The sequence below is a fragment of the Narcine bancroftii genome, chromosome 1 (genome assembly GCF_036971445.1).
Source record: "Narcine bancroftii isolate sNarBan1 chromosome 1, sNarBan1.hap1, whole genome shotgun sequence".
Lineage (NCBI taxonomy): Eukaryota > Metazoa > Chordata > Chondrichthyes > Torpediniformes > Narcinidae > Narcine > Narcine bancroftii.
Window position 1 is genome coordinate 393,687,469 of NC_091469.1, and position 27,589 is coordinate 393,715,057.

General features: G+C 37.3%; 1 protein-coding gene across 2 annotated transcripts in view; it reads right to left on the reverse strand.

Annotated features, from left to right (window-relative positions):
• LOC138751433 (collagen alpha-1(XXVIII) chain-like) overlaps positions 1 to 27,589 on the reverse strand; it is a 216,801-nt gene that overhangs the window by 96,811 nt on the left and 92,401 nt on the right. For both annotated transcript variants that reach the window (XM_069913684.1, XM_069913685.1), the window contains exons 14-20: positions 21,443 to 21,511; positions 17,556 to 17,624; positions 14,383 to 14,451; positions 13,332 to 13,400; positions 12,103 to 12,171; positions 10,951 to 11,022; positions 6,617 to 6,685 (exon numbers count right to left, since the gene is read on the reverse strand). In XM_069913684.1, the coding sequence (XP_069769785.1) occupies positions 6,617 to 6,685; positions 10,951 to 11,022; positions 12,103 to 12,171; positions 13,332 to 13,400; positions 14,383 to 14,451; positions 17,556 to 17,624; positions 21,443 to 21,511 (486 nt within the window). The remainder of the gene's footprint in view (positions 1 to 6,616; positions 6,686 to 10,950; positions 11,023 to 12,102; positions 12,172 to 13,331; positions 13,401 to 14,382; positions 14,452 to 17,555; positions 17,625 to 21,442; positions 21,512 to 27,589) is intronic.

Here is a 27,589-nt window from a genome sequence, read left to right on the forward strand (position 1 = left end):
GACTCTTTTGTGTAGTCTTCCAAAGGCGCTATTTGCCTTGGCGAGTCTGTTGTCTATCTCATTGTCGATCCTTGCATCTGATGAAATGGTGCAGCCGAGATAGGTAAACTGGTTGACCGTTTTGAGTTTTGTGTGCCCGATGGAGATGTGGGGGGGCTGGTAGTCATGGTGGGGAGCTGGCTGATGGAGGACCTCAGTTTTCTTCAGGCTGACTTCCAGGCCAAACATTTTGGCAGTTTCCGCAAAGCAGGCTTGAAGCTAATGACATTTATGGTCACTGGACTCAAAATGTTCACCTACACATACATCTGTTACCTGACCTATCTTGTTCTCCAATAGCAGATTAAATAATGCAATTTCTCTTTTGTTGGTACATCTATATATTGATATTACCAGAATTATGGATGGATAAGGTGGCACCAAAAGTTGCCACAAAGTCATAGAGTTAAGCAGCATGGAAACAAGCTTTTCAGCCCATCTTGGCCATGAGCACTAGGTTGCCCAATTGAGCTTCTCCTATTTCCCTGCATTTGGCCCATTTCCTCATCAACCTTTCCTATCCATGTACCTGTCCAAGTCTTCTAAATGTTATAAATGTACATGACTCTATAGCTTCCTGTGGTAGCTCATTCCATCACTTACCATCCTGTGTGTGGAAAAAGTTGCCACCTAGTCCCTTTTAAATATTTCCCCTCTCATTTTAAACCTATGCCTTATAGTTTTACACTCCCGATTTTCCAACTGATCATTTCCAGGGAAGGTTTGTTGTATGGGCAGAGATGAGAAAACTGCAGTAGTCCTATGCCAGGACTATGCAAGAAAGCAGGCTTCCGTTCTGCACGGCAAGCCATCTTCTCAAGCCTTTCTCCACAAGAGGTTCACAAAACTGAAACCATGCAGTGTGCCACCTCTGTTGTTACTCTGCAGCACCTGGTCTGACATTCAAAGTATCTCCTATGACCCAATCCTGAAAATTTCCCTCTATCCTCTCCTCTTATTTTCTGTGAAAACTCTTTCCAGCTCTCTTAATCCAGTCAACCATCCATGGCTTTCAAAAGGACCTAACATTGACAAATAATGAAAGTAAAACCTTATAACAGTGCCAAAAAATTGCAACCTTGAGGGCTGGGTAAATACAGAATTCAGCAAAAGATCACGTGGTATTGGTAAGGAAAAAGAAACAAGAATATGAGAATAGACAAGCAAGAAAGATAAAAGCTGATAACAAGAGCTTCTGTAAATCTGCAAAGAGAAAAAAAATGCTAGAATCTATCCTTCAGACTGAAACAGAAGAAACTGTGTGAAAGGAAATCCCAGAGAACTTAAATGCATTTTAAGGGAACATCAGTTCACACCATGGCAAGAATGAGGCATGCCTCCTCTTCCAAAGGGTTTGCAGAGAAAGCTTTGTGATCAGCATCCTCAAAGAAGAGGAGAGCTTAATGATAATCAAATTTTTCTCTGCCAATGCTACTGGATGGTCATGGAGACCGGAGGAACTGTGTATCTCTAATTTGGAGGTTTTAGCTGACAAGCAGGAGAGTCAGATAAGCCATCTGTTTTGAAATGTATAAAACTTCTGGAATCAATGGCCTACTGGGCAAGATGTATTTGGCTCAAGATAATATTTTATCACCCTTATTTACAAGCAGAAGAGAGACAAAAAAAGACAACAAAAATGTGGATTACAAGATATTGTCCAAGACCGTTGACAATTAAGATAAATCTGGTTTGGGCCAAGTGATCTACACAGATCAAACTGAGATTTTTAATCTGGCAGGAAGGTCTTGGACAGCTTTGCTCTACTCAGGAATCTAACACGATTGTGCAGAAAGGACATTTGCCAATAGATAGAATATTGTAGGTATAAGTAATGGTGTATTTTCCAAAATTCATTTTGTAGAATGATCCATAATTACAGTGAACCATGTGACTGTTACAGCACCACCAACCCTGTTTTAAATCAGGCACTCTCTGTAAGGAGTTTGTATGTTCTCCTGTGTCTGAATGGATTTCCTCTGGTTGCTCCAGTTTCCTCCCATCCTTCAAAAGAAACGGGGATTATAGGTTAATTGGATGTTACATGGGCTCTTGGCCAGAAGAGCTTATTACCGTGATGTATGTCTAAAAAATAATTGGACACAACTGCTTTACACAGACATTAGTATCACAGTTAAAATGAATGGGTAGGAACAAACAGTTTCCCAATCAAATCTGCAATCAGGCAAGGGTTTCCTTTCTCCCCTGTCTTCTTTGTGCATTGTATTGAGCATTTTGTTGAATCAATCAATGAGGATACTGTGATGTCAACCCTCGCTGTCAAGACATAAAAAACAGGAGAACCAGGGACAATACAAACAGGTTTATTAAATTATGCTAGTGGGAATGAGGAATATCAAGTTCAGGTAGACAGTGTCACCTCTGCCAATATCAACCCTCACTGAAAGATCACAGTGGATTGGTACAATATTTATGGCATATTTTGGCAGCATATCTTACAAGGATTCTTACAAGTTGATAAACATATCTTCTTGATTCATATTAGCATTTCAGCTTTGTGGTTCTCTCTTAAGAAATATAAATCATTAACATCAAAGAGTTACCCACATTAACAGTTAATCTGTCTAAGTTTCATGTTTTTAAAACAGTTGAGGTAATGTCTAGAGGTTTTGCCTTCAATACCTATTGAACATCCATGCTCTGTGTACTTTTAGGTTATGATTTAATTATTAAATGCTAATTATTAGTCTGGAGAGTTAATTTAAATCTTTAAGACACACAAAGCAAAGGAAGCTTTTCCTTAATGCACACAAAGCAAAGCGGCTTCCTCTGGCATCTGACAGTGAGGCGCAATGTTCCTATCTTCTATAGTAACTTTGACAGATTGCTTATTGGCCAGCCATTTATGAATGGGGAACAACTGTAGCAGATCACTAAGCTGTTAACAGTTCTGTCAACCTGCTTAACAATGTGCAATTGGAAGTGGCTTTGAACTGCTAGTTCAAATGCTAATTTGATTGTCTGGGAAAAGCCAATAAACATGACTGAGACTTTTTCTAACATTGGTTTCAATGCTAGGAAATTCTGTATTTAATAAAGACAATTCAGGCATGCTTTTCCTTAATAATTATTATATCTGGATAATTTAAAAATAGAATCTTTCACAATACAGGCTCAAGAGGATACAGCACTCAAGTCAAACCCTCCCTGTATATAAACATCATTCTCTTAACTGCTTGGAACCACAGGCAGTTTGCATGGTGATGAGAATTTACACAGTTTGAACAAATCTGGAAGGGACAGAGTCAAATAAAACAAAAAAAAGCCACATTCTTTGACAACTCGTCCAAATGATCCTTTGTTGCTTTCACCATTGGATCTGGTTATTGGGTGCAAACAAAGTATCACAATTGCTAAGTAGGCTGTGTTAACATTTTCATCAGTTCTTCCAGAAATAATGAATAGAAGAACTGAGTGTAATTGGGCGGCAAGGTTGGTGTAGCAGCAAGTGCAACGCCTTTACTGCGCCAGTGATTGGGACCAGGGTTCGAATCTGGTGCTGTCTGTAAGGGGTTTGTACATTCTCCCTGTAGTGATAGAGTGCTAGTGATCTTCCTAACCACTGGAGGGAGTTAGATACTGGTTTGTTGCAGCTTCTGTTGGATTCAAGATGGATTCTTCCACACAGTCCTGAGTGAGTTCTTTAGCAAATAAAGTATAGTTGTTTTAAAATAACCCATTTCTTTATAAAATAAAAGAAACATCAGACGGTACCAGGAGTGAAAGAAACATCATTCATTATCAGCAGAGATATGGAGACTGTTCCTGATGCTGCAAATTAGATTAGAAATGACCATGAGTGGAGGCTGTTTAAACAAAAATTTATGCTGTACCTGCAAGCTATTGGATTCGACAGCAAACCTGATGCACAGAAAATTGCACTGCTACTTTCCGTGGAAGGACCTCAAGCACCATAGGATTTCAATACATTTGATTTTGCCAAGACAGAAGACCAGGGCAAATTCGGCAAGGTTACAGAGATGTTTAAGAAACACTGTTCACCAAAGAAAAATTAAAAATTCGAGAGGTACATATTTCACTCATGCACAAAGCTGCAGGGAGAGAACTTAGATATTTTTTTTTAACAAACTTGAAATTAAAAGCAAGAACATGCAATTTCAGACCTCTGCAAAGTTCAGTGATCTGTGGGGCAAATTTCTTCAGCAAGACACTGAAGTGGCTGGTTACAAGGAATCCATTGTGGGTGTCCAGTGAACAACAAATCTCTCTCTGAAAACTGGTAAGAACCTTCCTGAGTGGTAACCATTTACTTTTCAAGCATCAAAGCCTGGTGAAATTCATAAACCAGTAAACTTGGAGGAGTGAGAAGTGAGATTGGACTGTGAACTTACATACACATTACCTACACATGCACTTAGAATTAGAAGGGGGTTAAAGTTAGGTTAAGTTATTTGTAATAAGTTAAAGTTTGATGCTATTTTCATGTTTAAAGATAATTAAAAGCAACTTTTGTTTAAGTAACCATTTGTCTTGGTGAATATCTATTGCTGCTGGGTTTTGGGGTCCTCTGGGCTCGTAACAAAACATTACATTAAATATGGGTGTTAAACTTTATAATTTGATTTCTTTTAATGTCGATGGGTGGATCCATCCTATCAGATGGAAAAAATGTTTAAAATGTTTATAAGGTTCCATTATGATATTATTTTTGTTCAGGAGACTTATATCTATAAAGAGGATGAACATCATTTTTTTTTTAAATTCTGGAAAGGTTTTCAATTCCATTCTCTGTCTCAAACTAAAACTGGGGGGTGGGGGTGGGGGTAAAAGGGAGGGTATTGATTTTCACTGATCCAAAAATTCCTTTTACACATTTTAATACAATTGCAGATTCGTTAGGTAGATATTTAATTGTTTTGTGCTCTTTATGTAATAAAAAAGTAGCACTAGTTAATTTTATGGACCAAATGTGGATGATCCACAATTTTTAAAACTTGTTTGATTCTTTACCAAATTTGAAATATTTCATTGCTAATTATGGGTGGAAATTTTAACTGCTGTTTGAATCCATTGATGGGTCAGGTCTTCAATCAATCAGAATCTTCCAAACAAATCTGCTATGTATATTATCTCTTTTTTAATTGGATTATGGATTGTTTGCAGTTTGGAAGCTTTTACACCCTAAGGATAAGAAATTTTCATTTTTTTCACATTTATCAGAAATATTCTTGGATTGACTTTTTTATTAATACACATCTGGTTCCTTCTGTTAAACACTGTGAATATTATGCAATTGCTGTTTCTGATCATGGTCTCTGCAGAGCTTTCTGATATTACTTCTGTCTGCCAGCAATTGCAATTTAATTCTACCTTATTACAAGACCTAAAGTTTACAGATTTAGCTAAAAATCAAATCTTAGAATTTTTTTCAGTTTAATTCAACAGATGCAATGTCTATCTTAACTATTTGGGACACATTTAAAGTTTATCTTGTGGGAAAAATTATCTCTTATATTGCAGGCTTAAAGAAAGATACTAAGGAGAAATTCTCTCAACTATCCAAAGGATTAAAGATATCGATAGATTATATTCAACAACTAGACAGTAGTGAACCAGCAGAGCTGACAGAAGCACTTTGAGCCTAATGCACCCTTTAATAGGATCATAGCTGATCTTGTGACTTCAGTATCCTTTTACTACATTTTTTCCATATCCCTTGAACCCCTTAGCCAATACGGTCACATCCAACTCTCTTTTGTATCCTATGAAATGGCCTCAACAACTTCTGTATTAGGGAGTTCCACAAATTCAAAACATTGCTCCTTATCTCAGAGAGTTATGCAGTAAAAAAAAACAAGGCCCTCCAGCCCAATTCATTTATGTCAACTAAATTGCCATTCTGGTCTAGTACCACTTGCCTGCTTTTGCTCCATGTTCTTCTAAATCCTTCCTATCCATTTATCTGTCCAAATGTCTCTTGAATGTCATAATTGTACCTACTTCTATAGCTTTCTCTGCTAAATCATTCCAGATATAGACCACAAATATGAAATTACTATATTGAAGATTGGCCTAACCATATAATCGTTTACAGCACGGAAACAGGCCATGTCGGCCCTTCAAGTCCGTACCGGTTCACTTGAACAACTCCACTAGCTCCTCCGCAAACTCCTGAGGAAGTAGAGGATGCCGTATATAATTGTGTAAAAGTCAATACCACGTATAAATCAACCCCCTATTTTTGGCCAAAACAAAATCGGGAATCTCCACCCTCTGCATATCTACCAATGACCCTACCCCACCCCAAAATTATCTCCTAAAAGTTGCATTTACCTTTATAATATTTATTTTCAATCACCAAGCTCTCATACTTAGCATGGCTGGGTAAAACATTGACAGTGAAAATGAAATTCGTGGTGGGCTAAAAGTCATCTGGAAATGAGCATGATGCACTTACTTTAAAGGTAATTTGGCAAAAATGTAATTCATACTAATTTGAAACCAGTGGATCTGTGGCAGAGTTTTAGATTATTCAATGTTTTAAATGTCATAAACGTGAACAGAACCCTTAGTGCCAAATATATCAGAACTTTACCTGCTTGCCTGGATCTCCTTTAATGCCAAACCCTGGTGGGCCAGGCAATCCTGACTTCCCCTGCTCACCCTAGAAAAATAAAATAAGTATTTAGTAGCTATGAAAGAGCAAAGCAAATTGAAGAAAAATTATGCAACCTTTTAAGAGCAGTAATGACAACATTTTGTGCAGCATAATCCAAATTCTTTGCATCGGCGGCAAACATCAATGCAATTTTATAGAACACTATTATCATTGAGCATTTTAATCTTTTAAATGGTAACTTAACTTTTCAATCAAGAGTTTTGTGCTAAGCCAACTACATGTGAAAACATCAAAAATGAAACTACCAAATGAGCATACTTTTTGGAATAAGCCATTAAAATTGAATGCTAGAGAAACTCAGCAAGTCACCCACCATTGTTTCTGTAGCAAAGATAAAGATATATAAACAACGTTTCAGGCCTGAGCCCTTTGTTTATGGAGTTTATGGAGCATATTTGTGTGAACTACAATCACAGCATCTGCAGACTTTATGGTTTAATTACAATTGAATTAATGTATTTGTCCACAATTAACTTGCACTGTAATTATCCAAAAAGCTGCATTACAAAGAAACTGATCCAAATTCACCATTTTCTGATATTTGTTTTGTTTTCTTTGTTGTCAATTAATAAAGCACAAAAATATAACTAGAAACTTATTTTTACAATAGAATGTGTATTTTAAATCTTATGGAAATCAAAGGAAAATGCCTTCATAAAAAAGCATTAAGGTAAAATCAAATAGTAGTCATTATCCTCAAATAATAAATGAATGACTGAAGTTTATTGCCACCACAAGTACAATGTAAAGATATACTGGTGCTTCATTCCTTTAATAAACTCTCAAAGCATACCAAATCAACTTAAAATCAAAAATTGTTTGACTTGAATATAATTTTGTTTTTAGATTAATTGCTAAATCTAGATATCAATCTAGAAAATATAATTATATCAGAAACAAAAATCATGACTGATTTCCTCTACCAAACAAGACCAGGATGACTGCCACAATGGATTCTGATCATCAGAATGCAACAATGAATTTTCCAAAATCACATTAGACAAAGTCTGGATGTTGTTAAAAGCTCTGCTTGTGATATGAGCCCCTGATAGATACTCAAAGCAGCTTTCTTTAACACAACATGCATATTTCCATTTCCCAAACAGACCAAAAAATGGAGTTCATAAGAAACTACAGGGGGCAGAACCTGAAGCAAAACAAACTTCTGGAGAAATTCTTCATGTCAAACAACATCTGTGTAGGCAAAGAAATGGTCAATATTTTGGGTCTAGAACCTGCGCGAGACCTTCAGTTCACCTTCTGTCATTCATCGCAAGCGTAACTAGCTCCCAAAGAACAGACCCACTAAAATATAGGAATCTGGGAAAAATGTTAAAATTATTTGTGTGGTATTCAGCCATATTCATGAGTTAAAACTTTACTTGTTCTGCTCTCACAGCATGCAACTTTCACATCATTGCCTTGAGAAGCAGGAAGCAGCTGTGGAACAAGATAAAGTGGTGGAGGGGGAAAGTGAGTAAACATGTTTCCATTGATTTCTGTAGACTACCCCACCCACCCACCTGTTATGTCTCTCTGTTTCTTGGGAGGCTTCTTAAATAGCTTAGAGATGAAAGATTCAAATAACAGAAGAGACTCTACTTACTGATGTCTTCCACCATCTCAGGAAACTGTTCACACACTCATATATGCATATACATACACCCCACAGTAGTTCACTACATTACTACAGTGAGAAGTGTATATTCTTATGTGGTAACAAAATAGTTCACATTATCCTGACTGCATAACACCACCTATTCACATTAACCCATAATTTCCTACTGTTTAAAACCCACAGTAAGAACCCTCAAATACTTTCAAACACCATCAATCACCTCTACCATTTGTCTACCCACCACCACAGCTACATCCCACCTCTACCATTAAATCTGCATTGTCTGCTTCCTCACACCACCACCTGAACCCTGAGTGATCCAGATACCCAAACACTCAATCTGTATCTCCAACTTTCACTTTTATCTATATCTTCTTTCATATTTCAACCTGATAACTCAGGCTTACTGCCCAAGGCTACATGTGTGCAAAGACATAATTTAACATCACCCTTCTACAGACTGATGGGTCAGTAAGTTTGTAGATGATACGAAGGTTGGCTAGTATTGAGGGTTGTCGTAGGTTACGAAAGGATATAGACAGGATGCATAGTTGGGTGGAAAAGTGGCAGATGGAGTTCAATCTGGATAAGTCAGGTCAAATTTAAAGGTGAAACACAGGGTTAATGGTCAGATACTTAACAGTGTGGAAGAACAGAAGGACCTTGGGATCCAAATCCATACATCTCTCAAGATTGTTGCGCAGGCTTCATTAGTAATAGGATTGAGTTCAAGAGTTGAGAGGTAATGTTGCAACTCTACAAATCTCATGTTGCAACTCTACAAATATCTTAAAATATTATGTTCAGTCAGGGTCGGCACCAGAATCAGTCTTATAGGCCGGTATTAGAGTAACCAGGGGAGACACACTCGCTCAGCAGAAAAATGGGGTGGGGGGGGGGTGGAGGTGTGCTGGTTCTTATCTGTCAAACAAACATTAATGTGTTCCACCCTTCTTATGTAGCAGTGCTGTTTTTACGGTGTGGATAATCACTAGCATGCGTCAAGCTAGACACTAGTGATGCTTGATGCATGCTTGTGATGGTCGCGAGTGTATGGGGGGGGAACAGCACCTTGGTGGGGGGGGGCAATGCCCGCAAATGCCCCCCACCCCCTTGGTGCTGACCCTGTCTGGTCATCTCATTATAGGAAGAATGTGGAAGCTATTAAGTCAGTGTAGAGGAGATTTACCAGAATATTGCCTGGATTGGAAAATAAGTCTCATGAGGCAAGGGCTAGCAGAGCTGGGACTTTTCTCTCTGGAGCAAAGAAAGATGAGAGAAGACTTAACTGAGGGCTACTAAGATTCTGAGAGGCATTGATAAGGTAGACAGCCAGAGCTTTTTTCCGAGGGTAGGAGTATCAAACACAAGAGGACATCTGTACAAAGTGAAGGGAGAAAAGTTTAGGGGAGACATCAGGGTTAAGTTATTTGACACAGAGAATGTTGTCCGTCCCTGGAATGCTTTGCCAGGGGTGATGGTGGAAGCTGAAACAATAGGCGAATTAAAGAGACAGGCACATGGATGAAATAAAAATAGAGACTTACAGGGTTAGAGGGCTTAGATATTTTTTGTAGGATTATATAGGATGGCACAACATTGAGGGCTGAAGGGCCTATATGTACTGTAGTGTTCTATGTATTGGATGGGATGGATCCGCCAAACTAAAATCCAGTCAATTGCAAAAAAAGCCTCACATTAGATATTATTTCAAATTATAATTTAAGAATTATTTGTTGAATTGGTGTGAATGGTAATGAATCACATAAAGTACCCCACATAAAAATTTGATTTTTTCTGACACATTCTGGCACAACTGCAGAGTAAGTGAGCGTTCCATTGTTAAATCAACAGTTGTGGGTGTGCGAAAATACAAGGAAAACACATACGGGCATTTGAATTGGTATCTTTAAAACTATATTTTAAAACATACATCTTTAAAAACATTTATCTTGCAGCGGCCCGTGGACAGACATGGACCAGCCCAAAAGATGGCTGATGACCGCGCGGACCTGGGGGTGACACTGACTGCTGTCCCAAGTGACCTTCTGCATAGTGGGAAGATGGGGAACTCTGGCAGGAATGCCAGCCAATCCTAGGCTAGCGCTCTGATGACACGGGGCCATCATGTCAGCGCCTGTGGCTCATTATAAGCATGACGGCCAGTGCAACAAACCAGTCTCGACTTCAAGGTTTTGGTGTGCGTGTCATTCTTCTTCACGCTCGTGTAGCACGGATGCTGCAATCTGTTAGGCATTTTCATGTTCATAAACCATATGTCCCAAAAATTAGGAAATAGATTATGCAGAATTAAAGCTTTGTCCTGAATTCTAGCTAACAATAACAGTGGAAAAGTTCACTGGACTATTGATAGCTGGAGACAAGTCAGCTCCATTCTCTAGGCTAGTGCTGGACATAGACGTTTATTATTACACTAACCATGAATATTTAGTTAAAGAACTACCAGCTGTATACAGAACATAACAATAGCATGAATTACTGCTGTTGGGTAAAGGAGAGAGACAGACAGACAGACAGAGGGAGAGAGGGAGAGTGGGGGGGAAGGGAAGGGAAAGAGGGAGGAGGAAGGGCAAAAAGGGAAGGAAAATGGGTGTATAAATGTTCACAGTACCTTTGGTCCATTTGATCCAGAATGACCAGGCATTCCAGGAGCTCCTGTTGCCCCTGGAGCTCCAGGATCCCCCTGAAGAAAATGATCAGAAGCAGAATTTGCAATGGATTCAAGATCTGACATTTTTTTAATGATGTATCGATTTCTAAACAGAACTGATAATAGTCTGGAAATCCCTGTTAAGGCTGCTAGATAGACCAATGAATGTGCAGGGAATGGAATGGCATGGATCATGAGCAGGCAGGAGATAGTTAATTTAATATAGCATTGCATCTGGTGCAGAAATCATGGTCAGAAGGCCCTATTCCTCTGTTGAACGGTTCTATGTTTTAAATATTTCAATCAATGCAGCAGGATTCATTGCACTTGTGGGGAAACTTCCAGATTTCCTTAATTGTTTGCATAAAAAAGTGCTCTGATATATTACTTTCAAACAGCCTCAATTATTTTAATATATTGTTTTATGTTCTAGGCTCCCTCTCTGTGGTGATACGACCACCAGCCTACTGCAGGGGGTGATCTCTGTACCTGCAGGAAGACCATCTAAGGGGCTGATTCCACCTGGCCGGCCATCAATCAGCCAACCTGAATATAAACCTGAGCCAGTCAAATGGGGAGTCACCAAGGCTTGAACTGGTGTTCATACTTTTACTGGAATAAAGCCTGTTGTACAGTCTTTTGAGTTTTGTGCTTGCCTGCTACTACCTCAGCACATCACACTCTTCAAAGGTAATTTTTTTTTCTTTCTGTTCTGTCATTCCCTTTATATCTTTCAAGAAAGCTTTCAATGTGTTTAAGGCAATAGTACCCTGGTTCATGCACCCTGTCTTCACAGGCTTCAGCACATAACAGAAAGCAGTTTTCTGAGGTCATGTGACCAAAGAAATTTGGAAAAAGTTTAATGAGTTCTTTGTCTGATACCAGTGCCCCTTTAGAAGGAGATACTTAAAGATTCTCTCAAACACCACTATAATATCAGTTGGTACAGTACCCCAGGACAATAATGCATTTATGTACCAATTATAACCAGATGTGTCTTAATGGGTTTTCTGTGAGGCACACAAGTTTTTAGATAACATTTTGATTTTTCCTAAATTCATTGAAAATTATAACTGTAATTTTAAAGGCATAAACAGATGATGAGAAACTTACTTTAGGACCTGCAGGCCCTCTTACTCCTTTTCCTCTTTGACCCTTTTCTCCAGGGAATCCTCGATCTCCCTGTCATTTAATAAATTTATTATTAAACATATTTAATGTCATTTAACTTGTTTATGTTTGTTCATTACCAAATTGCAATGCAATACATTTTAAATATTTTATTCGCTTCGATGAAAAAAGTCAAAATTTAGACACACATTATATACAAAGCAGCTCTTCTTAGTCCTGAAATTTTAGCAATGAAACAAGTAAGGGTTACAATCAAGGGAATGAGGCTGATGCTGAATGGCCTGAGGGGAAATCAAGATGATAGTTATACCTTTGTTAATGGGATCCTATTTCTACTGGATTCTCTGTGCTGGACCACATATTTTCTTTAGGAGCACATAAGTTGTCCCTAGATGTACTGCGAGCACCGCTTCCACAAGAGATGCCAGAGCTATCCATGAGCCAAGCGTCAATCATAATCACAGAAAGTGATGTCCAGGTGCACGTTCCTACCCTTGGGGACCCTTGCACTTATCTAGCTTCCTCCTTTTGTGTACCAGATGAACAAAAGACATAAAAAGAAAAATGCAAGCTTGTTGAATTCTTCTTTGTCCACAGCTTTGCTTTCTGAATGAGAACATATGATCCAATTTCTTGGTAGGTACTCCATGAAAGTTGTAAAATGATGAAGCAAAAACACAAACTGCTGGAGAAGCTCAGCAGGTCAAACAGTGTCCTTTATGAGGCAAAGGTAAAGATACAGAACCGACGTTTTGGGCTTGAGCCCTTCATCAAAGTATGAGAAAATGCTGGCAGGCATCCGAACAAAAGAGTAGGGGGGGGGTAAAGTGTGGTGGCAAAAGGCAGGAGATGATAGGTGGAGAAAGGAGGGAGGGGACAGCAGCAATGAGGGGGAGAAGAGATGGGTGGAAGGGTGGAAGAACTGGAAAGACAGGAAAGGAGAGGGGAAGGAAAAGTTGAGCAGGTTTAGTGGAAAGTTGTAAAGTCAATGATAATGTCATCTGGATGGAAAAATAAGGTGTTGTCCCTCCAATCTGCAGGTAGTGGGTGGGATAGTACACAAGGCCATGGACAGACATGTGAGTGTGGGAGTGTGATTCAGAATTGAAATGGTTGGTTACTGGGAGGTCGCTGTTGTTGCGAATGAAGAGGAAGTGCTGAGTGAAGCGATTTCCCAATCTGCAAGTCATGGAAGTAATTGATCTTTGTACCTTTTCTCCAATGACGCCTTCTCCTGTTGGACCTCTTAGCCCAGGCAGCCCTATAAAGCCTTGGTCCCCCTGTATATATAAAAAGAGAAAGGTCTGTTAGTTTCAGTGCGGTGTTAATTAATTAGTTTCCATGTTATACTTATTGAATATTATTTTCTTGCAATACCTTCCCCATTGGCTAACACATAGGATGGCTGCTGTAAATGGATAATTTATTTGAAAAGAAAGCATATTCATGAGCATGTTTATACTAACAGTGAAATTTAGATGGTAGTAAAATAACTTTAAAAAAAAACAATCATGTGTGGGAAATTACTGGTAGTACAATATTCACAAAGTAGAATCAAACCACAAGTGGCTGAAGATGAGTACAAACTGTTAGAGGAACTCAGTGGGTTGATCAGCATCACTGGGAGACAGCATCTGCTGTGTATCTACAAGAGGCTGAAATATATTTCTACCTTGGGGCATAAAGAAAGAGTCAGCCTAAACAGATTACACCTTTTGCCAGATGATCAGAAATGGATTAGAATCCAGTTCTGATGAGATTCTGTTCATCTTATATTTTTACTGGAAACTCCAGTGGAGAAGGCCAGTCAGATCTCTCTGTACTAATTAGGAGGGACAGCATGGCAATGCACATTGGCCTTGTGATCACATAGGTTTCCATAAGGTGCTCAGGTTTCTTCCCAATTCCCAATAATGTTGCTGATATGTTAATTGGTCATTGTAAATAATCCCTTAAGGAATTATCTCCATCTCCCACACCTCCTGTGCTATATCAGCTCTGGGTCCCTTCCACAGCTTCTTTCCCCTTTTATACATGTAATTTCACCTATTCTATCTTAGTTTTGATAAAGGGTTGTGACTCGATACATTGACTAATTCTACCCATGGATGCTGTCTGACCTGCTGAGTGCCTTCAACAATTCTTGTTTGATGAGGGTTAATGAGGGTTGATGAGGGTTAATGGTCAGTGCAGAGTCAGTGGGCCAAAGGGCTGGTTTCCATGACAGTATTACAAATAAATAGTATTCTACTGCTACATTACCTTCTCTCCTTGCAAACCAATCCCTGCAATTCCTTTTGGACCAGTTGGTCCAGGAGGCCCACCATCACCCTACAGAAAACAGAAATATCTTTATTTTATTCAAGCTTACTGTCCCTGGATGTTAAAGACTGAAAGATCATCTAAGTACAGTACTCCATATTATAAATTAGGATCTGTGATTTAATGAGCATTAACTATGCAGGTTATGGTTATGGTAAATTTGCTCCTTCTGTGTCCATTGCAGATGGACAAATTGGTGAAAATTCTTTATTGTTAATAGGATTCTTCATTATTTTATCGACATTTAAAATCTACTCTATTTTTCTTTAGTCTTGAAGTATCTAGGTGTGGGATTTTGCAGAGAAGTAAAGGGATAATTTCCCTAACATTTAGTTTGGATGCAGAACCTCATTTACTCTATTAACATACTCACAGAGGCACTCCCTCCTTAATATTAAAGTAATATTGAATCAACAGTGGGCTTCATTTGGGTCAGTGCATTTTGGACATCTGTGCCTGTGAAAATGTGGAGTCCCCAGGAAGTTAATAGCACTGTCTCAACTCATCATCTTCCCCTTGTCCTACTACTGAGTTCGGAGTATTCCCAAACAAGCTGAGCTGAGAAGGCAGAAATACATTGTGTTTGAACAACTATAACTAGTGCATAGTATGATCCTATTGATTAAGTAGTAAGTGAAGGGAAAATGTTTGTATTTCTTCATTTAATTAATGATAATGTTATTAATGAATTTACATGATGAATATAGTTTCAAATTAATTTATTTTTAATTGTTTCAATGTTTTTCTAATGTTTCTGCTCAGAAATAAAGTTCAAAGTTCAGATTTATTTTCAGAGTATATACATGATATCACATACAACTCAGATTCTTTTTCCTGCAGGTGAGGCAGAATGACCATTTATTGTGAGTGCAAAAAAATTGTACTCAAGAAAATACATGTAAAGAAATAAATGTAAACAATCTGTCTGGGCAATATAGAGAGAAAGAAATTCAATAAAGTGCAAAAGTAAGTCCTTAAATGAGTCCCTGATTGAGTTTTATTGAGGAGTCTGATGGTGGAGGGTAGCAGCTGTTCTTGAAGCTCGCGACATGAGTCTTGTGGCACCCATACCTCTTTCCTGATGGTAGTGATGAGAACAGATCCTGTGCTGGGTAGTGAGGATCCTTGATGATTGCTGCTGCTCTCCAACAGCAGCGTTCCCTGTAGATGTTCTCTCAATGATGGGAAAGGTTTTGCCTGTGGTGTGTCCACTATCTTTTGCAGGCTTTCTGCTCAGGGTTATTGGTGTACCCATATCAGACCATGATGCAGATGGTTAGCACACTTTCGACCATATATTATCAGGGTTTCCAATATCATACCAAACCTCTACAAACTCCTGAGGATGCTATGATGCCATTAGTTTGTTGGGTCCAGTAAAGATCCTCCAAGATAGTGAGCTCCAAGAACTTAAATTTCCTCACCCTTCCCATCCCTGATCCCCCAATGATCACTGGATTGTTCACCTTTAGTTTTAAAGTCAATAATCAGCTCTTTGGTTTTGGGGACATTGAGTGTGAGGTTGTTGTTGGTGCTCCACTCAGCCAGGTTTTCAATCTCGCTCCTGCATGCATATTTTGTAGCATTGAAAAAATCTTTTTGATAGCACAGGGTTCACTGCAATGTGGTCTAATATCCTTTGGGAATGAGATTCTAGACCTATTTTTACCTTGCTGGTGGGATAGTGTGAATTGAGTATTTGCAGAAAAATGCTGCTAATAGGGACAGGCTCCCACAAGTTCCCTGTAAATGGTCAGCTTTCCCTTCCACATCTTTAATTACTGATGGATGTAAATACCATAATACCATGAGACCATAAGGTATAGGAGCAAAAGTATGCTATTCAGCCCATCAAGTCTGCTCGGCCAACCAATCATGAGCTGATCCATTCTTCCACTCAGCTCCACTCCCTAGCATTCTCTGCATATTCTTTGATACCCAGATTATCCAAATACCTATCAATATCTGCCTTAAATACACCCAGTGACTGGACCTCCACAGTTACCTGTGGTAGCAAATTCCAGAGGTTTGACCATCTCAAGTTGAAAAGGTTCCTCCGCATCACTGCTTTAAATGGGCACACTTTAATCCAATAGTTGTGCCCTCTTGACCCGGACTCCACTACCATGGGAACCAACGTTGCAATATATATTCTGCCCAGGCCTTTTAACATTCGAAATGCTTCTATGAGGCCTCCCCTTATTCTTCTGAACTCCAAGGAGTACAGTCCAAGACCCGTCAAGCCTATCTCAAACGCTAATCCCTTCATTCGAGGAATCATTCTTAAGAATCTTCTCTGGAATCAACTTAGAGACGATTTATTGGATCAATATCTGGAATGGTGAGTTTTTTGAGGAAAAATTGGACAGACTAGGTGGGAAAACTTGACTGAAATATCCTGAGTGGTCTTGACCAGGTGGATGTGAAGAATATATTTCCTCATGTAGGAGAATATAGAAATCTGATATTTATTTAAAAATAATGGTCACCCATTTAAGACAGAAATAAGAGGATTTTCTTCTTCAAAGGGTCATAAATCTTTAAAACTCTTCCATGGATGACAAAGGAAGCAAAGTTTCTGAGTATTTTTAAAGGAAGTGGTGAGTTGATCTGTGATGAGCAAGGGAATTAAAGATTACCATGGAAAGACAGGAATGTGGAGTTAATGTTATCATCACATGCAGACAGTGTGTTAATTACATGAAAATAGAGCCTTGGAATTAAAATATCTCCAGATCTCAAACTTGGGTTTGTTTCACACTTAAGCCACTCCCTTTCCATCAGAAACTTGCTGAGAGTCAACATTTACCATAGAATGTTACTAAGTTGCTGAAACAAGGGATCTGAGCCTCTTCGGACTTCACAAACATATAGCTCCAGCAGCAATTCTAAATAATGATCAAGAGAAGAATAGTTGGCTAAATGTTTCTTATCTTTGTCCAAGTGTTGAGAACAGACATATTAGCCAATTTGACTGAATTAAAATTGGTGGTCTTCATCATAATAATGTCTCAGCATATCTCTTCACTGTATGTTAAACTATTGGTCATTTGAAGAATTCTGTGTAGATTTTAACAACAGGTTAAAAGGAAAAACTGGAAAATTACTTCTACCTTGCCACCTTTAATTCCAGTTCCTGTCGCTCCTCGAGCGCCTTTAGGTCCACTATATCCAATGTCACCCTACAAAAGTTAAGTTTATGCAGAATGAATACATGTGTTAAGATAGGCTCAAATCAAGATGTTGCACCTTTATCTCTTCAGCATGAAAGGTTGACATCTGCTTAATATGGTGCAGCTGTTCGCCAGGTTGTCCTGGTGGTGGTTAGTGGTGCAGCAGTAAGAGCTGAAGCTGATGATTATGACAACAGTAATAATAATAATGGTGAATTTATTGTAATATACATTCTTCAATGTACATTTGCTCTGAAATTCTTACTCGCTGCAGCTGAACAGGTACTTTGTAAATAAACAATTACAGAACAACTAAATACTAAGTACTTAATATTGAATTAAAAAGACAATAATTTTTTTTAAATTCAGAGCTATTTGGGGCTGGCACATCAAATCAACCACAAAGAAGGCACACCAATGATTCTATTTTCTAAGTCTGAAGGGATTTAGCATGTCATTGAGTACTATGTCAAACTTCTGCAGGTGCACTGTGGAAAGAATGCTGACAGGCTGCATCACAACCTGATTTGTCAATACAGGTGCCAAGGAACACAGAAGACTGCAGAAGGTGACAAACATTGCCAGGTCAATCAAAGGCTCCATCCTTCCAAACATGGCGGATGCCTATGTGGGGTGCTACCTCAAGAAGGCAGGCCACATCATAAAAAACCTCCACCACCCTGGTCACAAATTCATCTGACTGCTACCTTCTACTGTTACCTTCAGGCAAAAGGTACAGAAGCATGAAAACCAGCAGGTCGAAGTTGAAGAACAGTTTTTATCAAATAGGTATCAGATTCTGAAGATTCCCCTTGTTACATTAATCATAGACTGCTCCAGCAGCACAAAAGGACTGTTTGCACAATTCCAAGTCACTCAGATCCATATGAATACTGATTGTCTATCTCATGTAATTATTATATACTTTATTTGAATTTAAAATGAGTTAATTGCTATAACTTATTTTTATGAGTACCTATACAGCTGCAGCAGTAAAATTTTGGACATATCTACATTTTACAATGTGTATGACAATAAACTCATTTTCATTATATTTTACCTAAATAATAAAATAGGTCTTCTTTAAAAGACATTCAGTGGCTCAATTCTGGGAAATTATGAACATGCTGATAAATTTAAGTATAAATTCCTTATTTTATTCCTTTAATCTTTTTTCTTCCTTCCTCTGCCAAAACGAGACGGTAAATTTTTCAAATAGTTGGCAGAACATTGAATCTCTGTGCGATTACTTTAAAATGTTGATAAATAATTCTACACACAAATGGAGTTTGGTGCAATTCCTTGTGGAATTTTAATGATTTCAATAAATCAAAAGGCCTAAAGTGTTCTAATCATCCTAATTTCTACATCCAGTACATAGTAGCTAGCTCTTATGTCACATTATATAGTAAGCTTGGTTAAAATAGCCTATCATCTATACAATCTGCTGTCTGTCAACAAAGAATCCACAGTTCTCAATATTAAAAAAGATAAAAGATTTTCCTTCCCAAACTGATCTTGCACATTGTAATTCATACTTGTAGTTATTAAATAATAATTAAACTAAAGGACACAAACATATTTTCATTTTAATGCTATTTAAACTAAGAAGCAAATAGAATGAATTGGAAAATATGAGGCAAATCAACCACTCCAGATATGGGGGTTTGCTGAAATCAATTAATTGGCCCCAAATCTGGCTAAAATTGATTGGCTTTCCAGTGGTGGAGAAAATAAATCAATTATTGTTAACAAAAAGAAAATAACTAATAAGCAAACATCTATATAAAAATCTGCATAAAAGCGTCGGCTTGTATCCAATGAAAAGGAATTTTTATTCCAGAATTGAACAAAGGTTTCTATTTGTAACTCTTGTGTTTTCAGTTAAGACCCATGTTAAATATTTATTTTATTGCGGATTCTAAAAGCTTATTTTAAAATAGGTAAGAAAATTGTGGGAAAAAAAAATCAGTAAATTCCTGAAGTCCCTAACAGAAAGAACATTCCTAATGCTAGCTAGCACAACTCAGTGAATGCTAACACTTATATTCAGATGTTGGAAAGATGAGTGGGCTGGCGATTGATAATCTCCCATAGATGACCACTGGATAGTTGGAGTCTCCTTTCCTATCTCCATCAATTTCCGAGTCCAAGTCTTTCTTGCTTCATATTTTGCAGATTTTTTTCCCCATCTACAATTCTGATGTAACTGTATAACCCACTTGTTTTGTTGTCTTTAGTTATCATCTCTTTTCAACTTAATTATCACATTTTCTTTCCCTCTATCCCCATACTTTCTTGCTTCAAACTGCCAGCCCCTTTCTCTTGTATTCCTGCATGGTGTTAGGATGTTATTATAGAGAAAAGGTGAAAAAAAGCAAAATAACTGGGAATTTTTTGAAGTTGAGCAAAGGCTTTTGGTTAAATGTTTTGATCACCGTGACTTGATATTGCCTGGAGACATTGAGCAAAGACCTGTTGATTTAGTACTCAGGTATTCCTCCACTACAAATTGTAAGGGACGTTATTTGTAGGTTCCATACACTTGTTTCCACTGATGGTGTGGAGTGTTCTGGTTGCAGTGCAGCAGCTTTAAGATTTAGGGGCTATGTGAGTGCATACACAGCCTCCAGCCAACATTGAAGGGGGCTCAATGAAGATGAGAGGCTAAGAGTTGCCACCGTCTCCTTCTCTCCTCCCCTGTTGCAAATGGATTCTGCTCTGCTTAGCCTCAAAACCTTATCTTATTCCTAGAAAAATGCCAATGATAAAGCGTTTATGTTTTTTTTTCGATTTCCAGTGATGTGCAGTGGCACAGCATTCTTCTTAGATGAAATATTCAGATAATTTCTCACAATAAATATTGCTCAAAATGTAGTAAAATTTCTGGAAATGTTTCAAAATTGCTTTCAATCCACCAACCATAAGCAAATTTTAAAGGGTAAAGTATTTTAAATAAAGCGCAGAACGTTTATCTCCTCCCATTCAGGACACTGCTTTTAGGAGAAAACTTTTCGTCAAGAATGCTGCGCAATATTGTGATGAGCAGAAGTGAATTTTAGTGACAGGATGTAGTTTACTACGTGACTGTTTGTGCTATAATGGTATTTCAGCCTAAGACATCTACAACTCATGTAAGGCAGCACATGAAAATCTCCCCTTTTTGAATGACCTCTTCTTGACTTCAATGAACAACTTTAATGAAAATTCCCAAAAGGGAAATGGATAAATGGTTAAAGAGGATAATATTACAGGATTAAAGAGAAGCAAGGATCTGCACCTAATGGGTAGTTGTTCCAAATAAATCACTTACAGAAGAAAGTGTGGCAACAGCAGGTAAAACATTCCAATATAATAGTATTTCCACCCAATGGAAAGTACTGGCATTAGCAATTTCATTGTTATTGATCTTCAGGGTTTTGATAGCTATTTCAGGAAATTTCCAGTCAGCATTATTGCTCATTTTTTCTTCTTCTAAATCCTGCACTGGCAGTAACTCAACTAAATATTATGTGTGGGCCAATGCAATGAGTGTTTGTAACTTATTTATAGAGGTATTACAACAGAGAAACTGAAATACTCACAAAAAAAAGCTTTTTAACAACTACTGGAGAATAATCAGGAGGAGGAAATGTGCCCAATTCCACCTCTTACAGCCTAGAAACACTCGAAGCATGTGGACCAACAGCAGCTGGGATTGATTAACTAGTGCTTTAATGATCAGCTTCCAGGTCAGCATGGGTTCACTGCACACCATTCTTAAGTTTGGCCATCAACCAGAAGGGAATAATTTGGGATGCTCTTTTGAATTGTAATTAATTCCTTACCTTTGGACCTGGAACTCCTTGTCCTACTAGTCCTTTTTCACCCTTTGCACCAGGATCTCCTCGAGGGCCCTGCCATGTGTGGGGAAAAAGTAAATGGGATGTAATCTTTCAAGATGCCAGATGTCACTGTGAGATACAAATGAAACTATCAAGTCGTAGGCTAATCAGAGAACTAAACTAAATTTAGCAAAAGTTCCTTAAAATCATATCCTGCCTATTGTGTCTGTCCCTACTTTACATATTTATTCTGGTGATTGCTGTTGAACAAAGACAATGTACATGAGCGAAAGGAGATGCTGCTTTCTTTTCTCTCCAATATTTGTGGTGGTTAGAATAAGAATGGAATGGGCAATAAGATGCATGTCAGGTACTTGGTATGTCAGAGTATTGGTTTCTGAAATAAAATTTACAATAACCTAAAAGGTACATACAAATAATTGTATAATTACTGTTTCATTGGTATATAATTGAAAGTATAAACAATTGTGATAAGATGGCAGTACCCTACATTTAAAAATTAGTTTTAAGTAAGTTCCTCTATCTTGAAGAATTTTAGTTCCTCATTGAGCTGGAGTTTGAACTGTATACATTGCTATGCTTTAGAAAATTGAATTATCTGAACTGGTTGATCTTGGAGGCGATCAGACCCTTTATGTTAAGTGCTAGCTTAAAGATGATCAATAGTTATGTACAGCTGAATGTTTCAAGTCACGCAGATATAGGAATCCTGGACATATTTTTGGAGGAACTTCAAACAGTAACTTCACCCAGAAGCACAAAGTACTTACTATTTGCAGTGAGGGGGCACAAAGAATTATGAAAAAACAAGGAAATGGAATATGGCTCCATGGTTCCGTCTTGCAAATGAAATGAGATGAGTTGGGGCTGATCAGATATATCTGAGGACACTGTGAAAAGCTAGCGAGGAAATTCTGGATGCTTTAGTTAAGATTTTTGAGTTGTCATTAAGTAAAGATGAGGTGCCAGAAGACTGAAGGATAGCAAATGTTGTGCCTCTATTCAAGAAGGGGTACAGGGAAAGCCTGGGAACTACAAGCCAGTGAGCCTAACATCTGTGGCTGGTAAGTTGCAGGAGAATATTTTGAGGGAGAAGATAAACATGCACTTAGGTGCACAAAGGCTGATTACCAATGTAAAACATGGAAGTCTGCACACTCTTTGATTGAAGTAAAAACACAATGCTAGAGAAACTTAGCAGTTTAAACAGTGTAATTTATATAGCAAAGATAAAAATAAATAACCAATGTTTTGCCTGTAAAATAGAGGGAGGTAGTGTTGGGTATTATTTAAACAACACTTGATGGGGGGGGGGGGGGGGTGGTATTTTGCTTATATATAGTTATGTGTGGAAATAAGTATGCTTTAAACATACATCTGTTTTCTTATCTCTATCTGGATTGCCAGAGGAAATACGCCCCACATATTGGATATTGAGTGATAGAGTTGAGCGAGAAGGGTTCACAGGTGGAGGTGGAGGAAGTAGTGTATTATTAAGATGAGTTATATAGTGAAATTTGTAAATTTTAATGTTAATGGGCTAAACAAGCCAGTGAAGAGGAAGAGAGTATTAATATATATTAAGAAAATGGGAGTAGACAGTTTTGTTTTGCAAGAAATTCACTTAATTGAAAGAGAATATTTGAAGTTAAAGAGAGAATGGGTAGAGTACATAGTGGCTTCTTAGCTTAATTCCAAGGCAAGAGGAGTGCCAATTTTGATGAAAAAAATCTTCCAATTAAAATACAAAATATAGTAACTGATCCTGCAGGGAGATATGTGATTGTACACTGTCAAATATATTCAGAATTATGGACTCTTTTGAATTTGTATGCATCAAATGTGGATGATGAGAAATTTATTCAGGAAATATTTTTGAATTTAGCAGAGGCACATGAGAATATTTTAATAGGAGGAGATTTTAATTTTTGTTTAGATCCAATTGTAGATAGAATTTTAATTCTTGGTATTCCAATTTTAGATAGGAATACCAAGAGCTAAAGCAGCAAAATCTACATTGGTATCAATGAGGGAATTGAACTTAATAGATACATGGAGGTGAATTCATCCTAGAGAAAGAAATTAATCTTTTTATTCATAATTCCTATTCTAGAATTGATTTATTTTTAATTTCAGCATAATTACAAGGTAGGATATTAGAAGCAGATATAAAATGCAAATTCTGTCTGATCATTGTTTGTCTTTATTAATGATGATTGTAATGTCTGAAAAAGAAATTGGTTTATAGATGGAGATTGAACTAATTTTATTAAAAAGAATAGATTTTTGTGATGCAAGCTTGAACTCTGTGAATGATCAGTTTGTAATATGGGATGCTTTGAAAGCATATATGAAAGGGCAAATTATGTTTTACTTCCAAAATTAAGAAGGAGTACATGAAAGAGGTACATCAATTAGAACAAGAAATAGCAGTTTTGGAAAAAGATCTTCAAAGGAGAAGTTCTGAAGATAAATTTAGTTTATTAATTAATTTTTTAAAACTTAATTAATAAAAAACTTAAATATAATACATTACAAACCTACAGAACAGAAAAAGTGATCACAAGAACTAAACAGATGTACTATGAGTTAGGTAGACAAACACATAAAGTACTTGCATAGCAATTGAAAGTGGAATAGGTCTGAAGAATGATTAGTATAATTAAAAATGATATGAACATTGTTAGTTTTAAACCTCAACAAATAAATGAATCTTTTAAGAGTTTCTATTCTAAATTATATAGGTCAGAGTCTTTAAAAGATTAAAATACAATAGATATTTATCTTGGATAAATTTACCTAGATTGAGTATGGAAGAGCAAACAAAATTGAGTGCTCAGTTTTCATTTCAAAATAATAAATCTCCAGGAGTAGACAGTTTTCTGCCTGATTTTTATAAAGAATTTAAAGATTTATTGATTCCTATTTTTATGGACCCTGAAATTTCCTTACAATTATTACATTTTAATTTGAAAGAATATGGTAAGATTTATGGTTATAAAATAACATTGGATAAAAGTGAAATTATGTCCCTTATGGAAGGAAATTACAGTCATTGTCAATTAAATTCTCAATTTAAGCAGCTGAAAGATGGGATTAAATATTTAGGGATTTGTGTAGATAATAATCTAAAAATCTTAAACAAATTGAAGTATTTGCGATTATTCAAAAAGGTTGAAGAAGACTTTTTAATATGGATGATTTTACCTATAATGTTAGTAGGAAGAGTTAACTGCATTAAGATTAATATTTTCTCAAGAATACAACATCTTTTTCAAACCTTACCTATACTATTACCACAAAGATTTTTCAAGAATTAAATAAACATCTATGGAAATTTCTTTGGAAAGGAAAAATGTCAATAGTTTCTATAGAAAGAGTAACCTGGAAATATGAACTGGGAGGCCTACAGCTTCCTAACTTTAAGAATTATTACCAAGTGGCTAAAATGAGATTTTGTTTTTTGAATGAATAGAAAAAACTGGTGTGGGTTAAAATAGAATTGGATAAAATAGGAGAGAGATTAGCAGAGGAATTTACATATAAATGGGATTCAAAATAAATAACTGGTAAAGAAACGTCCTTGTTAAAACATGATTACTATTTGGAACAAGATAAATGATGAGATTGGAATAAAAAGAAGTATATTGCCAAAGATGCCTTTGAATCAAAACTATTGTGAACCTTTTTCAAAGGACAATCGATTTTTAAATATTTGGTTTAGTAATGGTTTGAAAAATATTGAAGATTGTTATGAACAAGGTCAATATATGTAATTTGACTAATTAAGGAATAAATACAGAATAACTAATAATATTTTTTTCTGTTATTTTCAATTTAGAGGATATTTGAGGGAAAGGGTAGGTCCAGCAATGCTGTTACCTACTTGTAGTGAGGTGGAAACTCTTATTAGGAGAGGAAATACTAAGGAATGTACTTATGTAATGTATCTTTTATTACAAAGAGGAACTACTAAACAGGGAGTGCATAAATCTGGACAGAAATGGGGGTTGGATTTGAATATTACAATTGATGAGGAAATATAGTCAGATCTCTGTCAAGATTGTATGGCAAATACTATTAATGGAAGACATAGATTAGTTCAATACAATTTTTTACATCAGTTATTCTTGACACCAAAAATATTGAATAGAATGAAATCATATTTATCAGTTCAATGTTTTAGGTGTGATGAAGAGATAGGAACTTCCTTGCATTCAACTTGGTCATGTCCCAGGGTAAAGCCTTTTTGGGTGGATTTAGGAAATTTATTAGGTCAAAGTACAGGCATTGTATTTTTACAAAACCCAGATATATTTCTATTGGGGAATATAGAAGGAACAAGATCTGTAAGTTGAAACTATCAATATTCCAAATGAAATTTGTTAAAATAGCATTAACAGTGCCAAGGAAGTATATTGCAGTGGATTGGATTCACACTTGGGTATGGGAAGATGGAATTTAATTTAGAAATTCAGAATTGTGTTCCTTTGGAGAAAATCATATATAATTTGAGAAATAAATATGGTATATTTTTGCAAATTTGGAACCCATTTCTGCAAATTTTAGGTACAAATATGTAGTGGTGTTCTTCCAACCTCTCAACACCTGTGTTCATCTCCTTCCCTAAATTCATCATATAAACCTTGTTAGAATCCTGTGTGTTTGGAAGTGATCCTCTGAGAAATCCATGATGCTATCGTTCTTTTTCTTTACTTTATATTTCTATATATCCTTTTTTATATATAATTATTTGGGGAGTGGGAGGTTTAGGGAGGGGGAGGGGAGGGCTTATAGCCATCAAGTAATCATTGAAATTTTCTTAAATTTAAACATTTACTGTTTTGTATAATTTTTTATTAATTAGATGTATGGAAATATTTTCAATAAAATATTTTAAAAATAACATCTTGGGCTTGAGCCCTTCATCAAGGTATGGAAAAATGTTGGCAGGTGTCTGAACAAAATGGTGGGGGGGTGAGCACAGTCTCAAAGGCAGAAGGTAATAGATGGAAAAGGGAGGGAGGCAAGCAGAGGAGGAGGGATGGCTAGGTGAATAGAGAGGAAAGAGGGTGGAGAGCTAAGGGAAAGAAGACTAGGGGAAAGGGAAGGGAAGGAGAATGGAGAGTAGGTTAGCAGAAACCAGAGAAGTTGATATTAATACCATCTGGTTAGAGAGTACCCAGTAATAAAATCAAGTGTTGTTCCTCCAATTTATGGGTGGTCTTGATGGGATAGCACATGAGGCCATGGACAGCCATGTGATTATGGGAATGAGACACAGAATTGAAATTGTTGGCCACTGGGAGATCCCTGTCACTGATGCGGCAGAGAGAAGGTGCTCAGCAAAGTGATCTTCCAGTCTGCGCTCAGTCTCTCTGAGTAGAGGAGGCTACAAAAGGATGCAGTAGATCACTCCCGTGGTTACACAAGTGAAGTGTTGCTTCGTTTGAAAGGCCTGTTTGGGGCCGTGAATTGTGGTGACTGAGGAGGTGTAGGTGAAAGTGTGGCACTTTCTGCGGTCACAGGGGCAGGTGCCAGGGTGGGGGTGGGGGGTCAAATGGTGGGGAGGGATGAGTGGTCAAGAGAGTCAAGGAGGGAGTAGTTCCTACAAAAGGCAGAGAGGGGAGGAGAAGGGAAGGTGTGTCTAGTAGTAGAATCATGTTGCAGTTGGCAGAAATTACGGAGGATCAGACTCCTCAAGCACAAACTCAATCAAGGTCTCATTTAAGGACTCCTACTTGTGCACTTTATTGATTTTTACATTTGTTATCTGTTTACAGTTCTTTATTTGTTTACATGTGTATGCTGTGTCCAGTTTATTGTTGAACTACCAACGTGATAATTCTGCCTTGCCCACAGGAAAAAGAATCTCAGATGTCATGTATGTACTCTGACAATAAATCTGAAATCTAGAATCTAGAAAAAACCATGTAGAGGCTAGTGGGGTGATAGGTGAAGGTGAGGGGGCTTCTATGTTTGTTATGTCTGGGGGAGAGGGGGCCAGGGCAGATGATCAGGAAATGGAGAAGATACGGGTGAGGGCTGAGTTGGTGGTAGTGGAGGGGAAGCCACATTTGTGGAAGAAGGTATACATTTCAGATGATCTGGACCAGAAAACCTCTTCTT